Below are 22,891 nucleotides of genomic sequence, written 5' to 3'. Positions count from 1 at the left end.
TAGGATGGACAGTCTCATTTGAAGCAGCAGCTGCTCCAAGTCTACCCAGGTTTGTGAGCTTGGAGAATCCTGTGGAAAAAGGGCGAGAAGGGCTTGCTCACTAGGCAGGATTTTCCAAGTTCTCAGAATTCTAATTATGATGGTGGGCGAGGGACGGCGATTTGCCAGTGTACCCTTGGCAACCTGTTTATAGGGCCTTTTAAGTTACTGCAAGGAATAGGTAAAATATGAACTGGCACATAGATTTAGCAAATCTCACACTCCTTCAAATACTTCTTTACTATGTCACCCTTCCACTGCCCTTCAGATGCACACATTGGGTTATGCCATACTCTCTTTATATGAGAATTCCCACTAGGGACACAGGTGATGCCAATAGGAAGCCATCAGTCTTTATAAAGTTGAGTCATTTCTTTTGAAAATAATGAGAGGGGAAAAGCCCTTTGATGGGCCAAACACTGCTCCCCCTGATGCTGGCATAAATCCTGAACATCAGTGAATATTACAAAGGGACTGCTCAGGATTTATGCCACATAAGTCAAAGCAAAATGAGGCCTGAGAACTGTTTATTTTTTCTTTTTTTTAATGAAGGGGCCACCCTTCATTAAAATAAAATAAACCATATGGATTTTCACTTATATTAGATGTGTAAAGAGGTCTCTGTAGAGTAGTTTGTAAAAGCAGAGGAAACTTATACTGTGCATCAGACCATAGAGCAGAGCCAGGAATGCATCTAGAGCCCTGCAAGAAGCATTCAGCTCTGCAGGCAGTGCCCACAGTGACTCTGGCTTGGGCAAAAGCACTGTATTCCTTTAAGCACAAGCTGGTGCACCATGTAGCACAGAGGCTGTAGATTCAGCTGTGTTCTTACCTCACTTTCCCTTCTGCAGTGACCTCACCCTGTTACAATGCCACTATTCATGCAGACGGGGTGGAAGACTGCATACAAAAGTTTCATTTAGGCACATAAACATGAATATTTAGCCTGTTTGATTAGAAATGAAATTCAAATGCTTCTACTTTCTGCAATCTGCAAGAGACTTTTTATTTTTTTGTAATACTGATTCTACAGGCAAACACTGAAAAATATGACAATGAACCATGTGTAATAATTTCTCTAATAACCATGTTAATGTCCTTGTCCTAAGTGATGCCACAGCAGCTTTTCTTGCTTAAAAATATTAGCAAGAGAGGGAAATAGAGCACATGCAAACATCAAGAGTGGATAGAAGATTAATTCTTAAAAAACAACCCTTAGTCTGATTCTCAGCAGGTGTAAACTGGTGTTGCTGAAGTAAGCACAGCTCTATAGATACCACTTCCTTTTTGCTGAAACCTTAATCCCAAGCTGCTTCCACCATGTATGCCTTTTTGCTAAGTGGTTAATATCTTTCTCTCTGTCACTTGCACTGTTTTTAACCATGCAGATAGTAATGAAAACTATAGAATAGTTTAGAATTAATTTAGAATTACTCCACTGTTGAACTTGCTGAAGCTCAGGGTCTAAATGCTTACTTACACCACCTGAATCAGCTGCCTGGCTGGGCGGTCCGCTGGTGCCACCAGAGAGCCATTCTGAGAACTTCACATTAGGCTGTAATTAGCTCTTAACCTAAGTGATCTATTAACCCTGTTAGGAGCTCTGGCTCCTGATTTAGACAGGTGCCTCAAATCAGGCTATGTAAATAAACCCCAGATAGTTTCCATACCTAGACCTGACATTCCACCAATTTCAAATGAAGATGAGCAATTAAATCATTTTGCACCCTATTTTCTCTGCTCAGTGGTTCTCAGCCTCTGCTACCCCCACAACATGTCACCATGGCAGTGTTGATTCTGAACAGCTCCATGGGGTACAGTCATTTGTGTTGACTGTGTTTCGTGTACTTGGATGGTTCCTACTACAGAGCTTAGGTGGTCTGACTGAATTCTGCTGCCCATGGGTTTTCAGGAGCTTTTCATGGGCTGTATTTGTTTATAACAAGAGTTTCTATCGCATGCTGCTATGTGTAAACAATCACACAACACAGGAGTAAATTGCAGCAAAATGGAGCTATCTACAGAAATTATGACACTTTTCACAGCTCCAGAATAAGAGCATTCCAGTTTGTCATGGGTGTCCAGTAACACTTAAAGTCCAAGTTCAAATAAACAAATCACAATTCAGACACGTACTGCTTTCACCATGACAGCTATTCATGTGTGGCCTAAGCATAAAGATATTTCAAGTAAAAGGAACCATTTAATTTGACTTGGGTAATTCTAGAGGTTATTCCCATCACTGGATACATAATTTTTTTTGGCCCTCTTCAAAAGAGGCCTGATGCGTTTCTGTTCAGCTCACTTGTTGTACTGTACATGTCTTTGAAAATTCCTGTCCTCCTTCCAAGGCCAGGTTCCTGTCCATAGATGAGATTGTTCTCACTTTTCTTCCTTCTCCTTTGAAAGTTTACTTAGTTTTCATCCTTCTTTGATGTTTTTTTTTTGGTCTTCATCCTCCTCAACTTGTTAATAAAAAACAGAGGAGAAAAATTTCTGTCCTGTGAGCAGTTTGAGAAGGGACAGAACTGTCCACCGCAACTCAGGAACTGAGGTCTGTCAACACTCTAGGCGTCGCTGGCCAACACTGTCTACGGAATCAGCAAAATATTTTTCTCCTTCTCCATGCTCTCCATCCTTGGTAATCTTTTATTCCCTTCCTAACCACAGTCTTGGATCCTTAGACAACCCCATGAACATCTGGAATTACCCCATGCATTACTGCCAAATCCCAATCTGGTGAACTGTAGCAGGTTCATGGGGACATTGCCCAGACCAAGGTAATAATAATGATATAAGTAAGATAATGGTTAGCTCCCAAATGGGATCTTGATGTCCGTGGAGTCCTCCCTTGGCATCCAGTGAAGACTGAGGCTGACAAAGGGTAAGCACCAATACAAAGTACCTTGTGAAAATTATCTCCCATTATTTACCTGCTAAATCACTGCTCTTCTGTCTTGCCTTTCCTGCATTTGCAGTTTTCCCAGTCACTGTCAAGGAGGGACAAGGTTGCCATGAGAAAAGGAAACAGCAAACATGGACCCTGCAAAGCAGATCTGAGAGGCAACTTTTGCTATAAATTTGTTAGCCAGTTAATTAAACACATCTTTACAGGGACTCTAATAGCTATTCATCTCAAACTGATGGTGTTAAGAATTTTACAAGCAATTTGGGCTGATAATTTACACAAACTCCTCCAGCTGTCCTGCTGAAGCAGGTCCACCAGTAGCACTTACGAGTTCACATTTCTGGGTGGATTATGGATCCCCCTTATCCCAGAACAGTGTCACAATAGTCTAATTTTGCTATAATTTGCTCTCACCAGCTGTGTTGTGTGACTCCCTCATACACAACAACATAAAACCTTCTCTCTTATAAAGAGACAGAGTCTCAAACCCCTCTTTTCCTCTCATATTTGCAGGGTATGCTGTGGGACACCTAAGCATGTGGTGTGTGTTGCAAACCATCTTCTTCACTGGCTAGTGGGAAGCATTCACACACATTTTGGCATCTGGTTAAGGTTTAAGAATTCCTCATCTTCCACCCAAAGAATCATCTTTCAAATTGAGATGAACTCTCAAAAGATGGCAACTCTGACCCATAACACATTTTAAATGCTGCACTTGCAGAAAACTGATTGTTGCAAGATTCCACTGTGATGACTAAGCAAATGTTTGGAAGACCCTAAAAACTGCAAAAAAGAAAATTTTAGCATTGTTATTCAATGTAAATTAATCCCTGACAGATTAGATTTTACCCAGTGGCACTTTCAATTACATGCTTCAAATAAGGTTTTAATTTAGATTTAATAAGACGGTTATTGCATGCTAATTAAATACTAATGGATTATTAAAAACATATTTTCTGCAGGTCTAGCAATCCTGTAGTAAGCACATCTATCTAAACCTGAATACACATGGTTTTAATCAGTCATTGGAATTAAGTTAAACATAATTGTTGGAAGTTGAAATATGTGATTGGACTCAAGAAGACAATTGCAGTATGTCTATTACACAAACATGGAATTGATGGAAGAATTAATAGGGAATAATTGCATTTGTCTGCTAAATAATGGTATTGATTTAAAAGTATTCAGGTCATACACATTAATTGTATTTAAAGAGAAAAAGGATATAGAAGAACGAATAGATTGCATTAGCAGACTCATACAAAGGACTAGTCAATAAATTGCATTTCTTTGAAAAATTATTCCCAACTAGAAGATATTTCATTTTTCTTACACACAGATTTTTGCTTAGAAGTAGTATAGCACACTTTTTATGTAGTGTCTGTTAACAAAAATATCTCTATGACTTGCCAAGAATGATGTCACATTTTTAGTCTTTGGCCAATTCCTTAGCCAACTGGAGTCTACTTCTGAAGCATGTAAAACTCTTTCAAAAAACCTGGCAGCCTCACTGAACACTTCTACACATATTGATGTATTAGGTACCCCTAGCAACCCAGTAAACAGAAAATAATCTGGAGATTTATCTTAACTAATGAAATAATTTAGTAACTACAGGTATTTTAATTAGCATCGGTAAGGATGTCCTTAGAAACAATTTATTTAATGACCAACTATGCTCTGTTGCTCTAGATCACAGAAGTCACTCTTACAGTGAAGTCCTTACATGCCTGAGTCCATGCCAAGAGAATATGGGCAACAGAGGAAGCCCTTGTTGTGACACCTGTAATTTGTCCTTGGAACTCTAGAATGATAAGAACTGAAGCAAACTATATGCACTGAAATTATTACCAGCTCTTTAGAACAATCTTATATTTCTCTGGACTATTGACACAAGCCTGCAAATATACAGAGATCAAGTCCATCTTTCTGCAATGCAGGGATTACCATCATTTCTTAATCTATTCATACTTTCTGCTCTTGGTAGGTCCCTCTGAAAATCTTTTGCAGAACAATCATCTTGGGAAGGGAATAATTTCCCTTTAGTTGCATCAGTGCAAAAGTGGAAATGAGGACTCTCACAGCAGGAGCCCCCTGTTAAATACCTTGGCACAAGATATGGCAACACAGCAGTCAAGAACTAATCACATGAAAAAGGAAAATTAATTTGGTGGTCTCCCTGCATGCGTCAGTTGTGAGTACTTTAAAGTTGCTCTCTGGGTCTGTGATACAGCAGCAGGACAACCTTTGGGGAAAAAAAAAGGTGCTGCAAGCCAGACTAGAGGTACCTTGGCAGGCTGTGTGGGTAAACTTGCATCGCTCCTGCCAGCACTACAATTATTAGATGCTATCATCCCCTCGCATTCACCAGTACATGCAAACTTTTAAAACAAACAAGCAAATCAACCACACAATGAAGTAATGGGCTGTTTTGCATCCCTCCTGGCACGGATTCAACCTCATTCATCTGATAGCCACGCTACTGAAACCAAAGCACAGAAAACTCTTAAGTCAAACAAATGAAAACGCATAGACTTATTCTTGTACTCACTCTCCCAGACAGCACAGGAAAGGAGGGACAATACAGAACATTTGCAGCGGTATCTATGGGATGACAAGCCCTTAAAGCCATTCCACAGCACAAGCTCCCACCTAGCACTTGTGCCAAGTTTCAATGACATGCTTCAGTAACACGAATTGCTTACTGTTGGGCTTCATTTAACCATCCTGTTTCTAGCAGTTCTCTGAACTATGGCTTCTTCTCCCCGAGAATACAAAAGCCCAAGGTATGAGTTCATTGCTAAAGAACGAAAGCATCTCAGCAGCCCAGGCTGCCTGGTGATTTGCTGAGCTCCTCTGAGCCAGTTGTGAGTTTTCTTCTAATTTAACTGTTAAGGTCTAAGCTAAAAAGAATCCACTCAGTGAAGCACTGTATCTGTGCAAGCATGACCCTAACCCAAGCCAGGAACAACTCCCCAACAAGATTTTTTCGTTGTTAAACTGGGGAAAAGTAGTGCTCTTAAAACACTACAGTGTTTGCAGTAAAGACTGGGGCTATTAGGGTTTTGCAGAAATGCTGTGGTTTGGTCTCACCTTTAGAAGAGATGCAACTGAAGTGCCTTTTTATGCTTTTTATGAATCACTAGACAGGCAACACGTTTTTTCCCACAGAAAGTCGCATTTTCCTCAGTGCTCCAAAGCAATCTGTAAAACTCGCCTCTGTCGCTGACTAATTATTGCTGTTGAACAAATGTTTTTCTAATGCTTATATCTGGAGCTATCAGACAAACTATAATGTGTGACCAGCCTTTGTATTTGGTAATAGCCTAATGTGGCAGAGTCAGAATCCATTCATTAGCTCTGGCAGGCAGCTCCAGCCTTCTCTGCAAGGAGCAAAGATTAATGCAGACATTGTACTCAGGGTGGCCCTCATACTGCGAACCCCGTGGTTTCAGCTTCATTTACAAATCCAGAAATCCTTTTTTCTTTGCTGAGGAATTACACTATTAAGAAATAAAGCAGTGATATTCATAAAGAGACATTACAACTTAAGACATCCCCGATTTTTACTTTATTTACATATAAACTAGGATATTCCTCCTACTTAGTTTAAACTATATGCCACTAGCTGTTTCCTGTCCTCCCAAATGCACTGGGACAATTTTTATATTTAGATGTGATAGACAGGTGGGAAAGGAAATGAACCTACTTAGTAATGTAAATAACACTTGCATGCAAAATAATGCCATATTCCCAGAAAACAGTTCAGGCATTTAGGCATATCTTTTGCTCTATCTTCTTCACAATAAGCAATCCTGTTGAATAATGTACTTTTCCCACATTTCTAGTTTGCATGACTTTTATGTTGTTAGCTAACAGTTTATTTCTGGCTTTTTGAGGTGGTTTAGTTGATGTCATTCTTTTCATCCTAAATATTTGTTCTTTATTGTAAATTTATCCTTGACACTTAAGCTCATTCTGACAGGGAAAAGTAATTTAATAGAGCAATTTAAGACTTGGATCCCCAAGCTATTTGAGCATCTGCTTAATTAGATTCTGAAATCACAATATGAAGAAGCACAAACACTCACAGACTAACTGTGAACTGGGATGTTTATTGTCTGGATTCTCTGTATTTTAATTTCATTCTATATCTGCCATCTATTAGCCAGGAGCAACATGTAAACACTAGTAAACATTATCTAAATTGAACTGCAAATGCAAAACAATTATTCTGAATTAAAGTTTAGTAGATTGTAAGGAAATAAGATTTCCTGAGAATACCATGCTTACACTATCCATGCCTTCTGAATGTGTTCATTTAGCTTAAAAGCAAAACAGAGATAGCATATCTCTTGCAGAGCTTCTCAGTGACACCAGACAGATTGTCCAATATGTGTTGAATAGCATTTTCTTTTACTGAAACAAGAGGCTGAAAACTCCAGTTTGAACCTCCAGGGAGGTTCAACTCCACTCCTCCCTCTATATAGAAAATATATATTCTCAAAATGGAAGGAAGGAAATTATCACAAAATTATGAGTTTGTCCATAATTTCTTAAATTATATATTTTTCATAATTCCTTTATATGTGGGACTGACAAGAGTTACACTCCTGTAATAAATTTACTTTTTCTGTTTCTTTCTTCAAAGTAAAAGAAGTTAAAGTTCAGTAACATTTATGGCCTCGGCGAATCTAGAGTTTCACTTACACAATGGCAGTGAGTTTGTACAGTCCAAGACATCCCAGGAAAGCCATGAATAAGTGTCAAGATATCCTATTTCTCTACTGTGTATACTCCATCTCATAGTAGCTTTGTTTCAAGTACACTTCATTTAGAGGTTCTCATTCCTTTGCACTCAGTTTGCATCCCTAGAACTGTATCAGCAAAGCCCAGAGTCCTCTGACTGTCCTGCATGCACACCCTCAACAGCCCCCTGTCCTGCACATTAAGACTCACTCCATCCTAAACAGCCTCCCCTGAGGGCAGGGAATCTTTCCATTGCTCAGGGCAGAAGGCATTGAGGCATTTGCAAGGCCAAAAAAACCCACACACCTTAGTGCTATCCAAGAATAATGCCTAAAGAAGTAATAGCTGTGTCCCCTGTGGCCACATGAGATGACATCATGGGTCCTTCCAGCCCCAGAGCTGCCGGTTCCCCTGGCCCTGCCGATTCAGAGGTCTTCCTGAATTGAACATAAAGTGATTTCTGCCCTCCAAACATCACCAAAGCCATTAATCATGACCTCATGGTAAACACATGGAGGAGAAAGAAAGAGAGTGGCAAACTTCTCTTTTAAGTTTCTTTTACTTTTCCAAGTATTTCTAATAGAGACACTTCTTCAGTGCCTACCTGTATATACATATGTGTTATTATAGAAAGGTAAGAGGACTGATCAAAATGCATCAAAAGCTGAGAAAGCTGTGCTTTCAAGTGGATGAGGTGTCAAAGCCTGCTGAGCATTTACACACTGTCAGAGCAGAGCCTGGAGCAGGGACTTGCTCAGGAGCAGAGACAGGAAGCAAAATGAATCTGGAAGGAACACATGTCTAGTGGAGTTCATAGAAAGGCTTTGTGCATGCCACAGGGCATCAATAATATACCTTTTGTTAGATATAATAAAGTCTTGGCAAAGACAGGTGATGACTCAGGAAGCACAAACAAATAGAGTCTCTGAAAAAGTAAGGAAAACAACTGCAGCCAGTTTCAAGTTTAAAAGAAATATTACCAAATCAAAAGCAACATCTGGCAACTGGTCTTCCCACCACCCCAATTTAATTCTTACTGTGCTCCATTAGTGTTCAGCAAAATCCAAAGGCCATGAAAGACAGGCAGTTAGGAGCTCCGACCCTCAGACAGATGAGGGATCATTTGTCCCCTGAGGAAGCTTCTGAATATAGAGCAGAAACACCCTCTCTGAAGTTTCCAGAATGGAAACCAAAATATTTCTCCGAGAATATTTTTCCTCTGCTCTTGGGCTGGTAACCTGATGTGCACCTTCTCTCTTGAACTTGCTTTTCTGGGCCCTGGTATGGTGGCAGCCTGTGGGGTTGCAGACCATGCAGAGGGTCCCAGGGCAGCTGGGGCTGCCTCACCTTGGGAGGCAAAGGCAGGCAAATCTGATTCACTCTGCATTTTGAACAAACCCTTAACGTGGACACAAGAAGCTACCTCATCCTAGCCAAGGGAACAGATTAGGCTGTTCAGCTCCCATCCTAAAAGCATGCTGGGCTGTGCCTTGACAAGAGGGCTCCAGCACACCGTGGGTGAGCACGGAGAGCCTGACGATCTGCGGGCGCTGACACAGGAGGCGTCACCCTCGCCTGCGCTGTTGGATTTTGAGTTGCAAAAGGGTGTGGAGATGGCAGGCAATGTGGAAAGCAGTGGTCAGTGTTGGGCGTTCTTCATCTCATAAATGCTGCTAATGCATGGTACTGCAAGCAGTGTCACACACATGAAGCCAAAGGCACCATTTCTCTATGTTCTGGAGGGGGCTTTAAGGGTTGCCATAATTGGAAATGGGGCTTTTTATATTCATTTGAAGAAAACAACACCCATACTACTACTAACTTAGAGTCATCAAAAAGTACTAGGCTACTAATATATCATAGTGACATATCTCAGTAAAGCTTTGGAGACAGAGAGAAATGCCAGTGGAAGACAGGTTTTATGGTGGTGATGTACCTAGACCAAATCTATCCTTTGCAAAAACGGTGCTAACACCATTAAAGACACCCTAAGGATGAATTAGACTCATTACATCTTACATTACATAATGAGAGCTGTATAGGGGAATTTCTTACAGTTTTATTCCTACAGCCTCTAATATTAAATAGGATTTGTACATCCCTAAACTTAAATGAAGTTTTTAAAGCATTTCAAGTAATACATCACCTAGATTATGTAAAACTAATTTATGAAACATGTTTCCAAAACACAGATGCTTCAGTATTTGGCTCAGGCAGTATCCCCACATTTCTATCTGCTGTTAAACTGCAGTTGAAATCCCACTCAGGACAAGACTACACTTTCCATCTAGAAGTGAGCCCTAAGAGAGATGAGAACATAAAAGCTACTTGTGACCTTGAGACCTTGTGATCTCCAGAGAGCAAAAATCTCTGTGGCCAATGATAAAATGAGCCATTCATACACTAAAAAAATCTTTTTTCCAGAAAAGCAATATTCAGCTGTCTTCTCTTAGGTACCAGAAAAATAAAATTCAAGGCAAAGGACTTGTCCTTTCCACTGTGGATTAAACATAGGTAAAATGGAGTATATACAACAAAGCTGAAGACTGCCTGTACAGTTGAAAGTTCTGTGCTACTTTCAAGCCTCCAGAATAGAGCTCAGCTTGACATTGAAAATCTTTGTGGAGGTTGGTCATTCCATCAAACTTGACAGAGTCATAAATCCAAGGCACTGTGCAGCCAGGCACAGAGTTGGTTTTTTTTCCAGGATGAGAACACATCTGAAACAACACTCTCAGACAGTATGGTATTATTTACTTACAGCTGAGCTTAGGAGATCGGGTGGCAGCCTCAGAAATTATCCCAATTATTTGAAATTGCAGTATAGTGTAAGAATTCTGTCAAAAGAGAGGACTGCAAGAGGCACAGCAGGGAAAAAACTAAGATGGCTTTTTTTTTTTAATAAAGCAAAATGAATCAAGGCAAGCATTCAAAAATAAGTTACTGAAAACCATTTTATAAACTAGCTTTAAAATCTCTTAATAGCATTAGCTTACCTTTTGTTTTGTCTGAAGAAATATATATGAACCAATAATGTTCTCATGAGATTTCATTACTGAAAAGGCTCATTAGAAAAGGCATTAAAATACTAATTACCTCATAAACTATTTAGTTGTGTACCCACTGGGATAGTACTTACGAGTGCTCAAGCTCTTCATAGATCCAGCTAATCAATTAATGCTCATTACAATCAGAAAGAGTATGCAGACTGCAGCATGCAGGAGAAATAAATAAGTCAGAGGTTAGCAAAGAAAGTGATTTGGCTGTAATCGAGCCTTCCTTTGTAACACAACTGTTGTCTGCTACGATTTAATTTTAATCAGCCTTTTTGGTGCTTCTGGTAATGTGACTCTTCTTGTCTCAAGAATCTCAGCTATTGTTATTGCTCCTCCAAGTGCATAATTTATTATGGGAGATACATCAGATGTACACAGAGATTCAAGTGGACAGGTAGAGTTTTCACTGATACCATGCTAACATTACCTGCTGGGTGTGTAAAAGCAGAGAAGGGCTTGGGGGTGTGTCCTGAGTGGCTTTCTGCATCACAGAAGAGGAGCAGCCACAGGGACCTGGATGCACTGCTGGCTGTCCTGCAAAGCAAAGCCCAGCACCAGCCCCTGCCTACCCTACACCAAGGCTTGGGAAGGGTCAGGAGATGTCTGCTGGTGAGAACTGGGCTCTCAGGCTTTCACAAATGTTATGGGGGAAGGGGTCCTGCTTTAGTGCCTGCAGAGATGACACTTAGGCTCCTTCACCTCAGGAGCACCAGGACTGTGGCCTGTCTTCACTGGGTATGGTGGCCCAGTATCAGCACTGGAAGCACCTGGAGCCTGAATAGAGCCTGAATAGAGCCTATTGGACTCCTCTCCTTCCCTTTTCCTCAACCTCTGCAGGGAGGCTCCTGGCACAGTGCTGTCACCATCGGTGTGGATATGGTTCATTGCTTGTGATGGTAACATCCCACTGAGAAACAAAGGATGGAGAGTGACAGGAGGCACCTCATGGCTTCAGGCAAATGCCATTTCCCAGCTACATGTGCATCATGGTTTCTCCTGTCCTGTAACTGGCAGGAGACTCAACAGAATCTACAGCAGACTTTTTTTAAACAGAATTTAGAATCTGTTTAAAGATATCCAGGACTTAATCCTAGTTGCTTATCATATCCTTCACACCTGCAACTCAAGAGAGCTTCACTTTTACTTCAGACCTTAAAAAGTCCCTGCAGGGAGATCTTACAGGCTCCAGAGAAATGCATGTTCATGATTTTTTCACTATGGAGGGAACAAACCAAAGATGGTAGGAAGTTTAGGGTTACTTCATCCATCTGGTCATCACTCAGGCTGCAGTGACCAGAAGCCCTAGGGATAGCTTTCCTCCTTCCCTCCTGTAGGAGGAAAGAACATACTGGATGGGTACTACAAGTCATAGCTATGTTATTTGGATTTTTGTGGGCAGTATTAAACTAGCATCATGAGTCACATATACCAGTTTTACTAAGACTAGCATAAACACATATTGAATTTTAAGTGTAGTAGAAAAGGAAGTTTTAGTTTCTAAAATCCTTAAATGAGATTAAGCTACCTTATTTTCTTATTTCTTATTTAAATGAAAGATTTCAGTGTCCTTGAACAATCCCAGTAACCACAAATTTTACCAAGGGCAATTCATTTCTATTTTAATTTTCAATACTTATGTGGTTATATACCTTTTTTCACATAAACTCTATATTACCTCTGGGAACTCGGTATGCAACAAATTCAAACATTGTTTGGATCAAGTTTCCAATCAAACTAATCCACTACTAACATGATTTAGAAGACTGACAAGCCTCAGCAAATTCACATAGCCGAAAAAATGTTTTTTGCTTTGTGCAAATGGTAGCCACCCTAAGTGTTAGTAAGTGTTCTTTGGATAACACACATGGATTTTCAGACATTTATTTTTCTTCGGCATTCTAAAGTATTTCAGGAAAAGTGGTTTCTAAACAGAAGATAAGGTAATATGCAAATAAATAGATGGAGAAAGTTACCCAAACAGGCCTAGATAAGATTATGCTCGCATAGCAAAATTGCATGGAATGAAGGAGGAAAAAAACCCACCGTAACCACAGGAAAGAAAAATGGACATGTGCACAAACATGCACGCGTTCAAATATCTGACCAATAAACCTAGGGCTCTTCAGACTGCTAGCTCTTACTATCACCTACAACTGCCTCTAGTTTAAATGAAGAACTCAAAACCCCAGATTTTGTACACATCCATATATTAATGTTTTGGCAGTATTTTTTAATTTAATAAAATTCCTGGAAGATGAAGTTAGAGCAGTATCTGTTACAAACCTCCAAATAAATAGTTTTCTCTCTGACACAGTCACACACTTGCACACCAACACCAGCCTGCAGAGCAGCTGCACACATCCACTAGATGGAAAGCAGATCAGGACTTCCCCCACCCCTAGCCTGGGTATCTCCTGGCTGCTTTGTTGGCAGCCGAAACAATGTTCACGCTTAACCTCATGCTAAAGAGCCTCTGTTAACGGTCGGGGAACACAGTCCATCCTCTTCACATATATTTCTCCTGAACCACAAGCAGCACATAAAGCAGACTCTAGTCAAATCCAGTAATGATGCTAGGTATTTTGGGAAGAAAAAAAAAACCTAAAAAGTTGGCACAGTAAGGCGAATGTCATACTTCAGTGTATAGTGGTGTTCTGTCAGAAGCCAGACATATTAAAAATATTTACATAATTTAAAATAATTTGTACAGGTCTAGTAAAGTCTATTTTAGGCTTTGGGCTTTAATAGAAGTTTAAACATTTGCTAGATCCCATTGGACTTCATGTGTAACCTTGGCATTTAAGGGCAGTATTGAGGATATGCCATTACTAAACTTTTCATATTAGTATGAGTGTGAACTGAAATACCAAAATAAAAAGATAACAATATTTCTCAGGACTTGCAAACAGTCCTGGACTTTATATGTGTTTCCAGATGGGAAACTAAAAATGTACTCTATGTTTGCACGTGTATATTCAAAGGTGGCTTGCAGTCTAATTTAAACATTCCAGAATAATGTGACCTAAATATAACAACATGAATCATCCATCACTTTCAAAGAAATATCTGGCAATTTTTCATTATGAATCACTAGGGATAGATACCAATACCTGTCACAAAATTGCTGGTGGTTGTCTGGTATGATGAATCAATTATAAAAATCATCTGGTATTATTCTGGGGATTAGAGAAAATAATGTATCCTTAAATATTATGTAATGAACACCTACAGGAAGCTGAGTTGAAAAGTGAAGTCAGATAAAGTTCATATGAGATTCTGGAGCAGTTGTCAAAACACCAATGTGCAAGAATAAGAGGTAAATATGTATTAAATATTTAGTGCATAAAATGCTACAAAAAACCTTCCCACATATGCTCTGTAGTCAGAAACAAAAAAAGTTGAAACCAAAATAAACAAAATGCTTACCTGTCAGTATCAAATTCTGGCAGGGCCAAATCTCGCCTAAAGGAAATTTTGAAATTCAGAAGTATAAACTGGGTCCTCAGCTATGATGCAAAAAACATACAACTCATTTGAAGTCATCTCATCCAAGTGTACAGCTGAGGATCAGGGCTAAATTAGAAAAGTAATCTTCGACTATACTGTAATTCTTGACTCTGATATTATAAAAGTAGAGGATTATGAAATTCTATTTTAAGTTGCTTATGGGGCTTGTCTCCTTTCTGAGCACTCATTTTGGAAAAATAAAATGGAGAGGAGAGGAGTAGTAGTGAAAAGGTGGACATTTGGTTTTAAATAATTTCGAGTAAACTGAACAACAAAACTGCAGGAACAAAACTGCAAATCCTGTCTGCTGTTTTCTACTTTACAAAAGCTTTCTTTTTTCTTTTTTTTTAATGACATAATTTTAAGACCAAGCTTTCATGAATGAAAATATATATCATGAAGATAACAATCCTAAATTAAAGTTCTTCCCCACTGATATTGTTACAAAATGAAGAATCTGATATTGTCCCAAAGTAAGATTTGTGGAACATTTTTTCAATATGAAAAACAGTTGGTTTCGGTTTGACTTTAATATAAAAAATGGGAGGACAAAAAAGCAAACCCATGAATAGAAGAGGAACATTTTGCATAAATTGAATTCTATTCCTAAATAACCTGACAGTATTTTAGTCAAATCTTCATGCTAGTTCACCTTCAGCTGGTCAAAGTCCATGTTTCCCCCGCCTCTGCAATATTCCAGCAATGTCCAGTATTTCACTGTCTTCTTTGTAATGCAAGTTCTTTGAAATGAAGGGAACTATCTAAAGCAGAGTAACTTGGATGTGCCCACATTGCCAGAGTCAGTCCTCAGCACATGAGCCTCTAATGGAGTAAAGGCAGCTCAGGTCCCCTGGGGGGGCATCCCATAAAATGGGCTGTGCAGCAGTCAGAATAAAGGGGATACAGAGTGCAGAGGACACAACTAACTATGCTGCATCCCATGCAATCTGACTACAGAACACATTTGGGAAGATTATTTATAGCATTTTATACACTAAAATCTCAGATAAACTTTACTGGCCAGCAATTTGCTAGTAAAAACCAGAGCTGAGCACAGTTTGCTACGTAAGTGTTTCCAGGGTGGGAGACCCAGCCCGTCCCAGTTTTTAAATTGCCTCCTCTGAACATAAATGAGGAGTTGCACTAATGAACATCTGGAGAACAGTGTATATCCTTCCCAGCACTGAGAAGTGTCACCGGCCATATCTGATAGAATAAACAACAAATGCTGTGAACATTCCCTCGGACTGCACACAGCTTGTAGCAGGGTTTCAAACATGTCTGTGATCTTACAAGGAGCTCTGCAGGGGTATTCTTTAGTCCTGGTTTGGATATGGTTGACATTATGTGAAAGTAAGTGCTCTCCTGAGATTTCAGTGAAAGCCACGATGCCAGGGAAGCTGATCTCACAAGGCTTCCATCATCTCAGATGACAGAAGTCTCAGAAGATCAGTTAATTTTTGTCATTCTGAGCCAAAATCTCATCAGTAAAGTTCAGGAAATTTCAGGGGCATTAAATCCAAACACAAAGCGCCACCTTCATTCAGCTTTGAGTCCTAAATTTGAGCCTGCACTCCCTGTGAGCTTGAGGAGTTCAGTCTCCTCATTCTTCCACTTGTCATGAAAAAACAGTGTATTTCAACAATTATATTGATATTACCAACATTAATATTAAGTTGAAAAAAAATATACATAATTTTTTCTCAGACAGAAATTGTGTTTTCTGGAACTGGCAGCCAGAAATTCTTCTGTGCTTGTTTCAGCTCTTCCACTGACAAATTGTGTGGCCTCTAGTGAGTCACGTCAATTTTCTCTCTCAGTTCAACAGTTTGAAATTATTTATTTCTTAGGAAGACTACCATAATTAATAAACTGCTTCATTAGCTACTGCATAGTTTTTAGAAAATACTTTTTAAGCCTGCCCATAAAGAAGAAATTTATTGCCATGAGGATTTTTCTTCCAGCTCTTGTGTCCTCAGTGGTTAAAATATGGGGCTGGTAAAGTGTGCAAAACCATCTCCCCCACCCATTTGCCATGAGATGCACTAGCACATCCCAATCAAATGCTGGGCTTAATGTGCAACAGCCTGAAGCTCAAAACAATTTCTATTATTTGTGGATCTTGCAAAAATCCTGGAAAATAAAAGGTGCACTTATTCCAAGAAAGAGACTGAAATATATCTGTGTGAAGCAGAACTTCCCTGTAACGCAACCATGTTTTTACTTTGACAGTTTCCCTCCCTGGCTTCACTACCATAAGGGCTTGATTTTACTTGCACCAGCACCCACTGACACACAACTTTCCACAAACAAAACCTTTTCTATAAGGGACAGTTGGGCACCAAACAAATTACCCCTACATATACGGATGTATCAGACTTAAGTCTCAAAACCTTATGACACAAAAGCCAACAGTTCATCTGTTGAGCTAGACGATAGCCACAGCAAGCAAATACTGGGATTGTATTTCAGTTATTGCTATGGTTACAAAATCAGGGTGGACACTGGGGAGAAAAGGAGAAAGAGAAACAAATCTACAAAGACAGTAAACCCTCTAAGGAAAGAGGGTGGTGGAGAAACAGGGAGAAAGAGACAGGGTGAGGGCTGGTGGGTGGGGGAGAAAGCGAGGTCACTTTAACACCCAGCTGAATCAAGGCAAACAAAATAATAAAAATCCAAGTTCTTCTAGGGAAATAGTGCTGATAAGATCACCACAGGATAAAGTGACACAAAGAAAGAAAAATGCAAGGAATTGTTACAACTTGTGCCTGTGAGAAGCAACGCAATTCTTATGCACTCGGGAGAAACAAGATCAGATATTCGGCACATATTCGCAGCAGCTCCAAGTAACTGAGCTGCCTTGCTTCTCTAGTGAACTTACTGAGCCACTGACAGCTTAAGAACTAGTTCCTACCCAGTCTAGTACATAATCCAGAATTTAGGCATGATGGGTACAAGGTCCTGTTTCAGTAAACAAACCAGAATATGATTATCTTCACCTATCACAATAATACCTTCAAGCAAGGCACACTGTCTGCAGGCAAAGCTACTGCCCAGGAATGGTTTTAAAGCACAGATCATGACCACACTGAAAATTTGGCTTTGAGGACTTTAAAACATAAGCACAAATATAACAGGAGATACAGTTTCAGAATAGTTAGTTTTGTCAACAGTTGCAGAAGCACTGTGGGTTTTAACTATACAACAGCTCTTTCTGTGAAAACACTTCTCAGTTACTGATACAGGAAATTTCATCACGACTCTTTTTTATTTGGAAGATGTTGCTTTGCACTTTTTTTTTTCTCTTATGATGCTTTCATTGCTTTATTGTGAAGTACAAGATGAGCAATTGCTGTTGAAAGTTCTGCAGAGATTTTTTCTTTTTGCTTTCAATTTTTCTTTCTGCTCAGCAGTCCAGAATCCATGCAAAGAAAAGCCTTCGGGCCCTGAAGCAGTGTGTGCTGTTCTACTAAAGTGATTCTATTCCCAGACAGCTTGATAGGAAAACATAGACTTCAAACCATTTATTTTGTTCAACAAGTATCTTCAGTCACAAAGTGTGAAGTATCTAAACCTAGAGTTTCAGTGGCTCTGATCCTGCCTGGGCTGCCTATGTCAGCCCCTTGCCTGAAATCAGCATGGAAACCTTGCAAACCCGGGCCCAGAGCAGGAATCCAGAGGGATGTCCTTCCCAAGGCCACCAGCTGTTCCAGCCACTGCCGTTTGGGCAGCACTCTTTGCTTCCACATCCAAGGGCTGCTGCAATGGATAAGCCAAGCACCAAAGCAGGGCTGGGGTGAGAACTTCCTCCAGCTGCTTGTCTCTTTGTGCTGGTTGCACCATCATAGCTTATGGGCACACGTTATTTGTAAAACAAAATGTTATTTGTAAAACAAGGAGCAGCAGAAGGCTCCATCCAAACTCAGACCATAATCTGCATCTGATGGAAGCCCTGGACCTCTGTGGCCAAGCCTTTCCCATTGGCTGGCTGTTGTGTTCCTGAAGATAGGGAGACGTGCTTGTCTAAGAGCCGTACAAAATGCAGCCAGGTCTCTGCAGACAGCTTGGCCTTTCCTCGGGGATGGAGAGCTGAGTGATGCTTGCACTGGGATTTACACAGCCACCAGTAGGATCTGGACCCTTACCTCTAATTAAGTTGAATAAAAATCAGTGCTGATGACACTGCAATTTCTTTCACTTCTCTCCTCCTCTGCCAAAGCTGTCCAGCATTCTTAGGTATGTTAGGAAGTTTGGTTATTTTACTGTTATAACTTTTATTTTCTGGTTATGTTTTCACTCTTTCACCTGACAGTCAAAAACAACAGTCCACAGTCCTATGTGTTTCTGATACAGAAATAATATCTTTCCTTTTCTTTTCTAAAGAAACATACACCTTCTGTCAGGATCACAGGCACAGCCAATCTACACATATAACATTTAATTTAAATTTTATAAAACTACATATTGAGCAAGTGGCAGACAGAAATTGTAAAAGAAAAAAAATTAATAGATTAAATTGAGAACTGTGTTTTTAAGTTCATTGCCGGTCTGCTTTTTATATCTTTTTTCAGAGGACATAAATTTCTGCAGGTAAAGATCAGTGCCATGAAAAATTCTGACAGAAAGGCATCAGCTCCATGGAAAAGACCTGCTATCACACAGGCTTCCAGTGGTTCAGTGCACACTATTTATCTTGCACTCCAGTAATCCACGCAGTATTGCACTTCCGAGTTCTAAAACCTCCAGTACTCTGAAAGTGCAGAACCAGGCTGTGTGTAGGCAGTATATTAAGGCAAAGGCACTGCCAACAGTTCCAACTTCATAATATTTTCAGCCTACTGAACCACATGTTAATATGCTACACGTGCGACTCTGCATATTTTTGCCATATTTTTACCATGTACACTAAGGAGCTATATGTTTCCTTCTCTTTCCAGTGCAATATATTTTAATATAAAATCAATGTGTGTTTTTGGTGGGCAGCATAAGAGTTTTACCTACTCGGCTGTGAATCTAAGAAGAAAGCAGTATTGATTTAGATGTTCACTCATTCATTTACTAGGACAGTTTTAAAGCATTAGGTGATAACCTAATTGAGAGGCATACTGTGAGGGAAACTGAGATTGCTGTGATAAATTAAATCGGTTCTGGGATGTCATCTACAATACCTTAATACTTGATGGAATGTTCTTCTGAAAGAAATTAAACCAGGAAGCAAGCAGTTGGGTGGCAGAGTGTGGCTTTCCATAAATGCCAGGTGATACAAGGTGATTAAAATACGTATTGCTTATTATAGAAACATTACATTAATGCCACACATATTCTATATTTGTGTGTAGATCTTCTTGTATATCAGAGTGTATATATTTATCAGACTGGCTTCCATTTCCCACTATAAACCAATTATGAAACAATCAAGGGTGTGAATCTTTTGTCATCTATCAGCTTTCTTTAAAAAACCTGGCATCACACAGCATCCCTACTGATATTATTTATTGACATGCATTTTACAGAGGCAAGTTAAGTCACCAAACAGTGTTATGACTGCTGCATGCCAAACTGTGCTTGCACTGCTTAGGTGCATGTTGCCATGAGGCCAGAAGGATCTGGTCTCACATCTGGTCTCACATTTAGAGGAGCCTGTCCCACATTCTCTCCCGCAGGCCTCCCAAAAGTGCTGATACTCCCATGGATTTGGGCACCTGGTGAATCAGGCCCAAAGTCCCCTGGATTTCTCCAGTTACTTCAGTCACTAGCTACAAGCATCTTAGATGACTCTATCTGGTGTTGCATACATCCATTCTTCTCGGGGTGGGCCAGCCAAAGGAGGCATAAGCAATGCTGAATGCACCACCAGTAATAGCATTAGCAGAATCCAGGGAAATCCAGGGAAATTCTTTCCTCATGCAGGACACAGTCTGATAAGGTACTAAGCTTCCTGACTTTTAACTTTTAACTAAGTCACCAGAGCATGTGAAAGCATGAGGCAAAGTGAAACAGTTAACAATAAGATCAAATATCCCTGTAACACAGATGATTCTGATTTAAAATCCATTAATTTGCATGTAAGAAATAATTTTGCTCTGAAAATTTCCTACACTTTTTCTACTTTGTATTCAGGCAGAATATTTTTAATAGATTCATATTCCTCAAAGCAGTGACTAAATGAAGAAGTTTTTATGTTGCATGTGTGTTCATATAGAAACAAAATATAAAAATAGAATATAGAAATATAAAATATTTTTAAAACCACAAACCTGCATTTGAAAGTAGGAAAAGTCCTGGAACTCTGAGTTATACCTCTTGAGAGTTAATGTGTGAAGATTTTTTTCTACTCTTTGAAGAGTGGCAGAAGTAAAGGCTCTGCTTGTTCACTGCACCACATTTTGGAACTGATAGCAATTTATTCATACATTAAAATGCCTTCATATATTAGATTTAGGGACAAAACCTGCTTACCCAGATTAAAAGGTAATTTGTATTAAAATACAGTTTCAGTTATTAAAGCACAGAATCCTCACCATATGCACCAATAATTTAATCTTGTTCTTAAGTAGCCTCACACTACCAGTAAAAAAGAGGCAGGGGGTGTGGGGAGAGAGTAAACTACAGAACCTTTAGTCCCCAAAACAGATGCCAGTTTTGGATTTATTCAGCAAAGGAGTATTTAGCTTGGCTCAGCTACACTTGCATTGAAAAAACACTTGCCTATTCCAAAAAGTTTTTAACAAGCTCTGCTGCAGATGCTGTTGCCATTTGGCATGTCACCGTCACTGTGTGGTACAGCAGAGAGAACTCTCGACCACAGGTTTTCCTTGGCTGGAGGAGCCAGCATTTTTGGCTATCCTTCTTCTTCTGGCCAAATGGCTGCATGTTTACAGAATGTGGTTTTAGAAAGAGTGTTAACAGAGGTTGGGTTAACAGCCTAACCCAGACCAACAGTGAGGCAAAGGCATGACCTACCCAACCTAAGAAAACAGAGGTAGAATAAATTTGTTTATGTTGTTGCTCTTAACCTAGAGTCTCCTGTATGCACTATACCCATAGACAAATAGATATTTTTCTTTGCCTCAGGATGGATGACAACAATTTTAAAAGCTGCACCAGTCATGAAAAGTAGAAAGATATAAAAATATGTGGTTGCTTAATCTTTGTCGGCTTGATTTCATTCTCTCACTTATGACAATTTTACCTTGGCAAAGTGCCACTGAAAAAAGTTCAATGAAGTTAATCGTCATTTTCACTATGATGAGATATATTGAGAGGATAAAAGCCCTACAGAGTTAAAACTAAAAACTTCTGTCTTCATATTTCCATTAGACACCAGCAAATGGCAATTCTGAAACTTAAAATCCAAAGCATTTCTACACTGATAACTTGATTCCAAGGATATTAGTCCCAAATGCCGCCACAAGAGTGCATATAAAGCTGGGAAAAACTTATATATGTCCACTTGTAGTTTAGTTTAAGAACATTAATCCTATATCAGCACATATGCCTGAGAAGCCTTGACATTTTAAGATGTAGAACAACTGTAAAAAACAATTTTTTTTTGTTATGACATTTGACTTGTATAAATAAATTACATTTGTTCAAATTCTGACAGTTCTTTTGGATGGGAACACAGAAAAAGAAAATATCCCAGAGATAGATAGATAGATAGATAGATAGATAGATAGATATAGATAGGTATTGTTTTGTATGCTTCTCTGACACACTGTGTTCCTATCTGGAAAGAACAAGGGCTCTGCAGCACCCACTTTATACTGCAGTCTTTAGTAACTGACAATTTTCCTTAGATCAAGTTGTGGAGCACAGACACCATTAGAGAAACAACCAGGCCATTTGCTTAAGTTCTACTGACCTGCACCAAAAATCCCAATTAGCACAGTATGGATCAGATAGTTCACCCTTCAATTCCCTCTCACTGAGAGATCAGTTAGGACTAAGAACAACTTGAAAGTTCAGAGTCACAAAGGCAATTTACTGCAGCATATTAAAAAAGAGTATAACGTATGACTAAGAATGAAGTAAGCAGTGTCTGGCTACATCCCCCCCCCCACTGTCTGGGTAACTGGTATGCAACAGCAATATGAGAAAATACAGTAATTTTTAAAAATTCTCTTTTACCATTTTGGCTTCTGAATGCATTGGGGGAACTTGAGGTGAAGCACACGGATTATTGAGGTTCGGCCCTTGCATCCCCATGATGTTGGAGTTCATTGACATTTGTCGCTCCATCTTTTAAAACAAATTAAAAAAAAAAAGCTTTGAAAACATCTGGAGACATTTGCAAGAATTTACTCTCGGTTTCTATTTAAATGGACTCAGCTTTATTTCTTGAAGTCATGACTGGGAAAATAACAATCTGTGTCATGAATTGAATGTGTGTATGCACATAAGTGTGTGTTTCATCAGAATCAGCCCTGAAAACTTACAGCCAATTATAAAGAAAGGGTTTCTTTAATAAACAAATGTAGCAGCCACCCAAGTTTGCGCTTTTTTGTAATGATTTTCTCCCTTTCAGTATAACAACACTCAGAGTTAAGTGGTTTTAAAAGCATCACTGTATAAAATTGTAGCTTCCCCTCCCAGTGCAGCCCAACTTAGCTTGTTAAAAGCATAAATAAAA

General features: G+C 39.5%; 1 protein-coding gene across 5 annotated transcripts in view; it reads right to left on the bottom strand.

The window, feature by feature from the left end:
• Positions 1–22,891, bottom strand: part of CREB5 (cAMP responsive element binding protein 5) — a 256,868-nt gene that overhangs the window by 49,839 nt on the left and 184,138 nt on the right. For all 5 annotated transcript variants that reach the window (XR_013181630.1, XM_077176335.1, XM_077176336.1 and 2 more), the window contains one exon: positions 22,390–22,500. Coding sequence is in view for 4 of the 5 variants with exons in the window: in XM_077176335.1 (XP_077032450.1) it covers positions 22,390–22,500 (111 nt within the window). In the remaining variant the exon portion in view is untranslated. The remainder of the gene's footprint in view (positions 1–22,389; positions 22,501–22,891) is intronic.

The sequence above is a fragment of the Agelaius phoeniceus genome, chromosome 1 (assembly GCF_051311805.1).
Source record: "Agelaius phoeniceus isolate bAgePho1 chromosome 1, bAgePho1.hap1, whole genome shotgun sequence".
NCBI classification, from domain to species: Eukaryota; Metazoa; Chordata; class Aves; order Passeriformes; family Icteridae; genus Agelaius; species Agelaius phoeniceus.
Note: the sequence above shows the minus strand (reverse complement) of the source record. Positions and strands in the feature narration are given on the sequence as shown.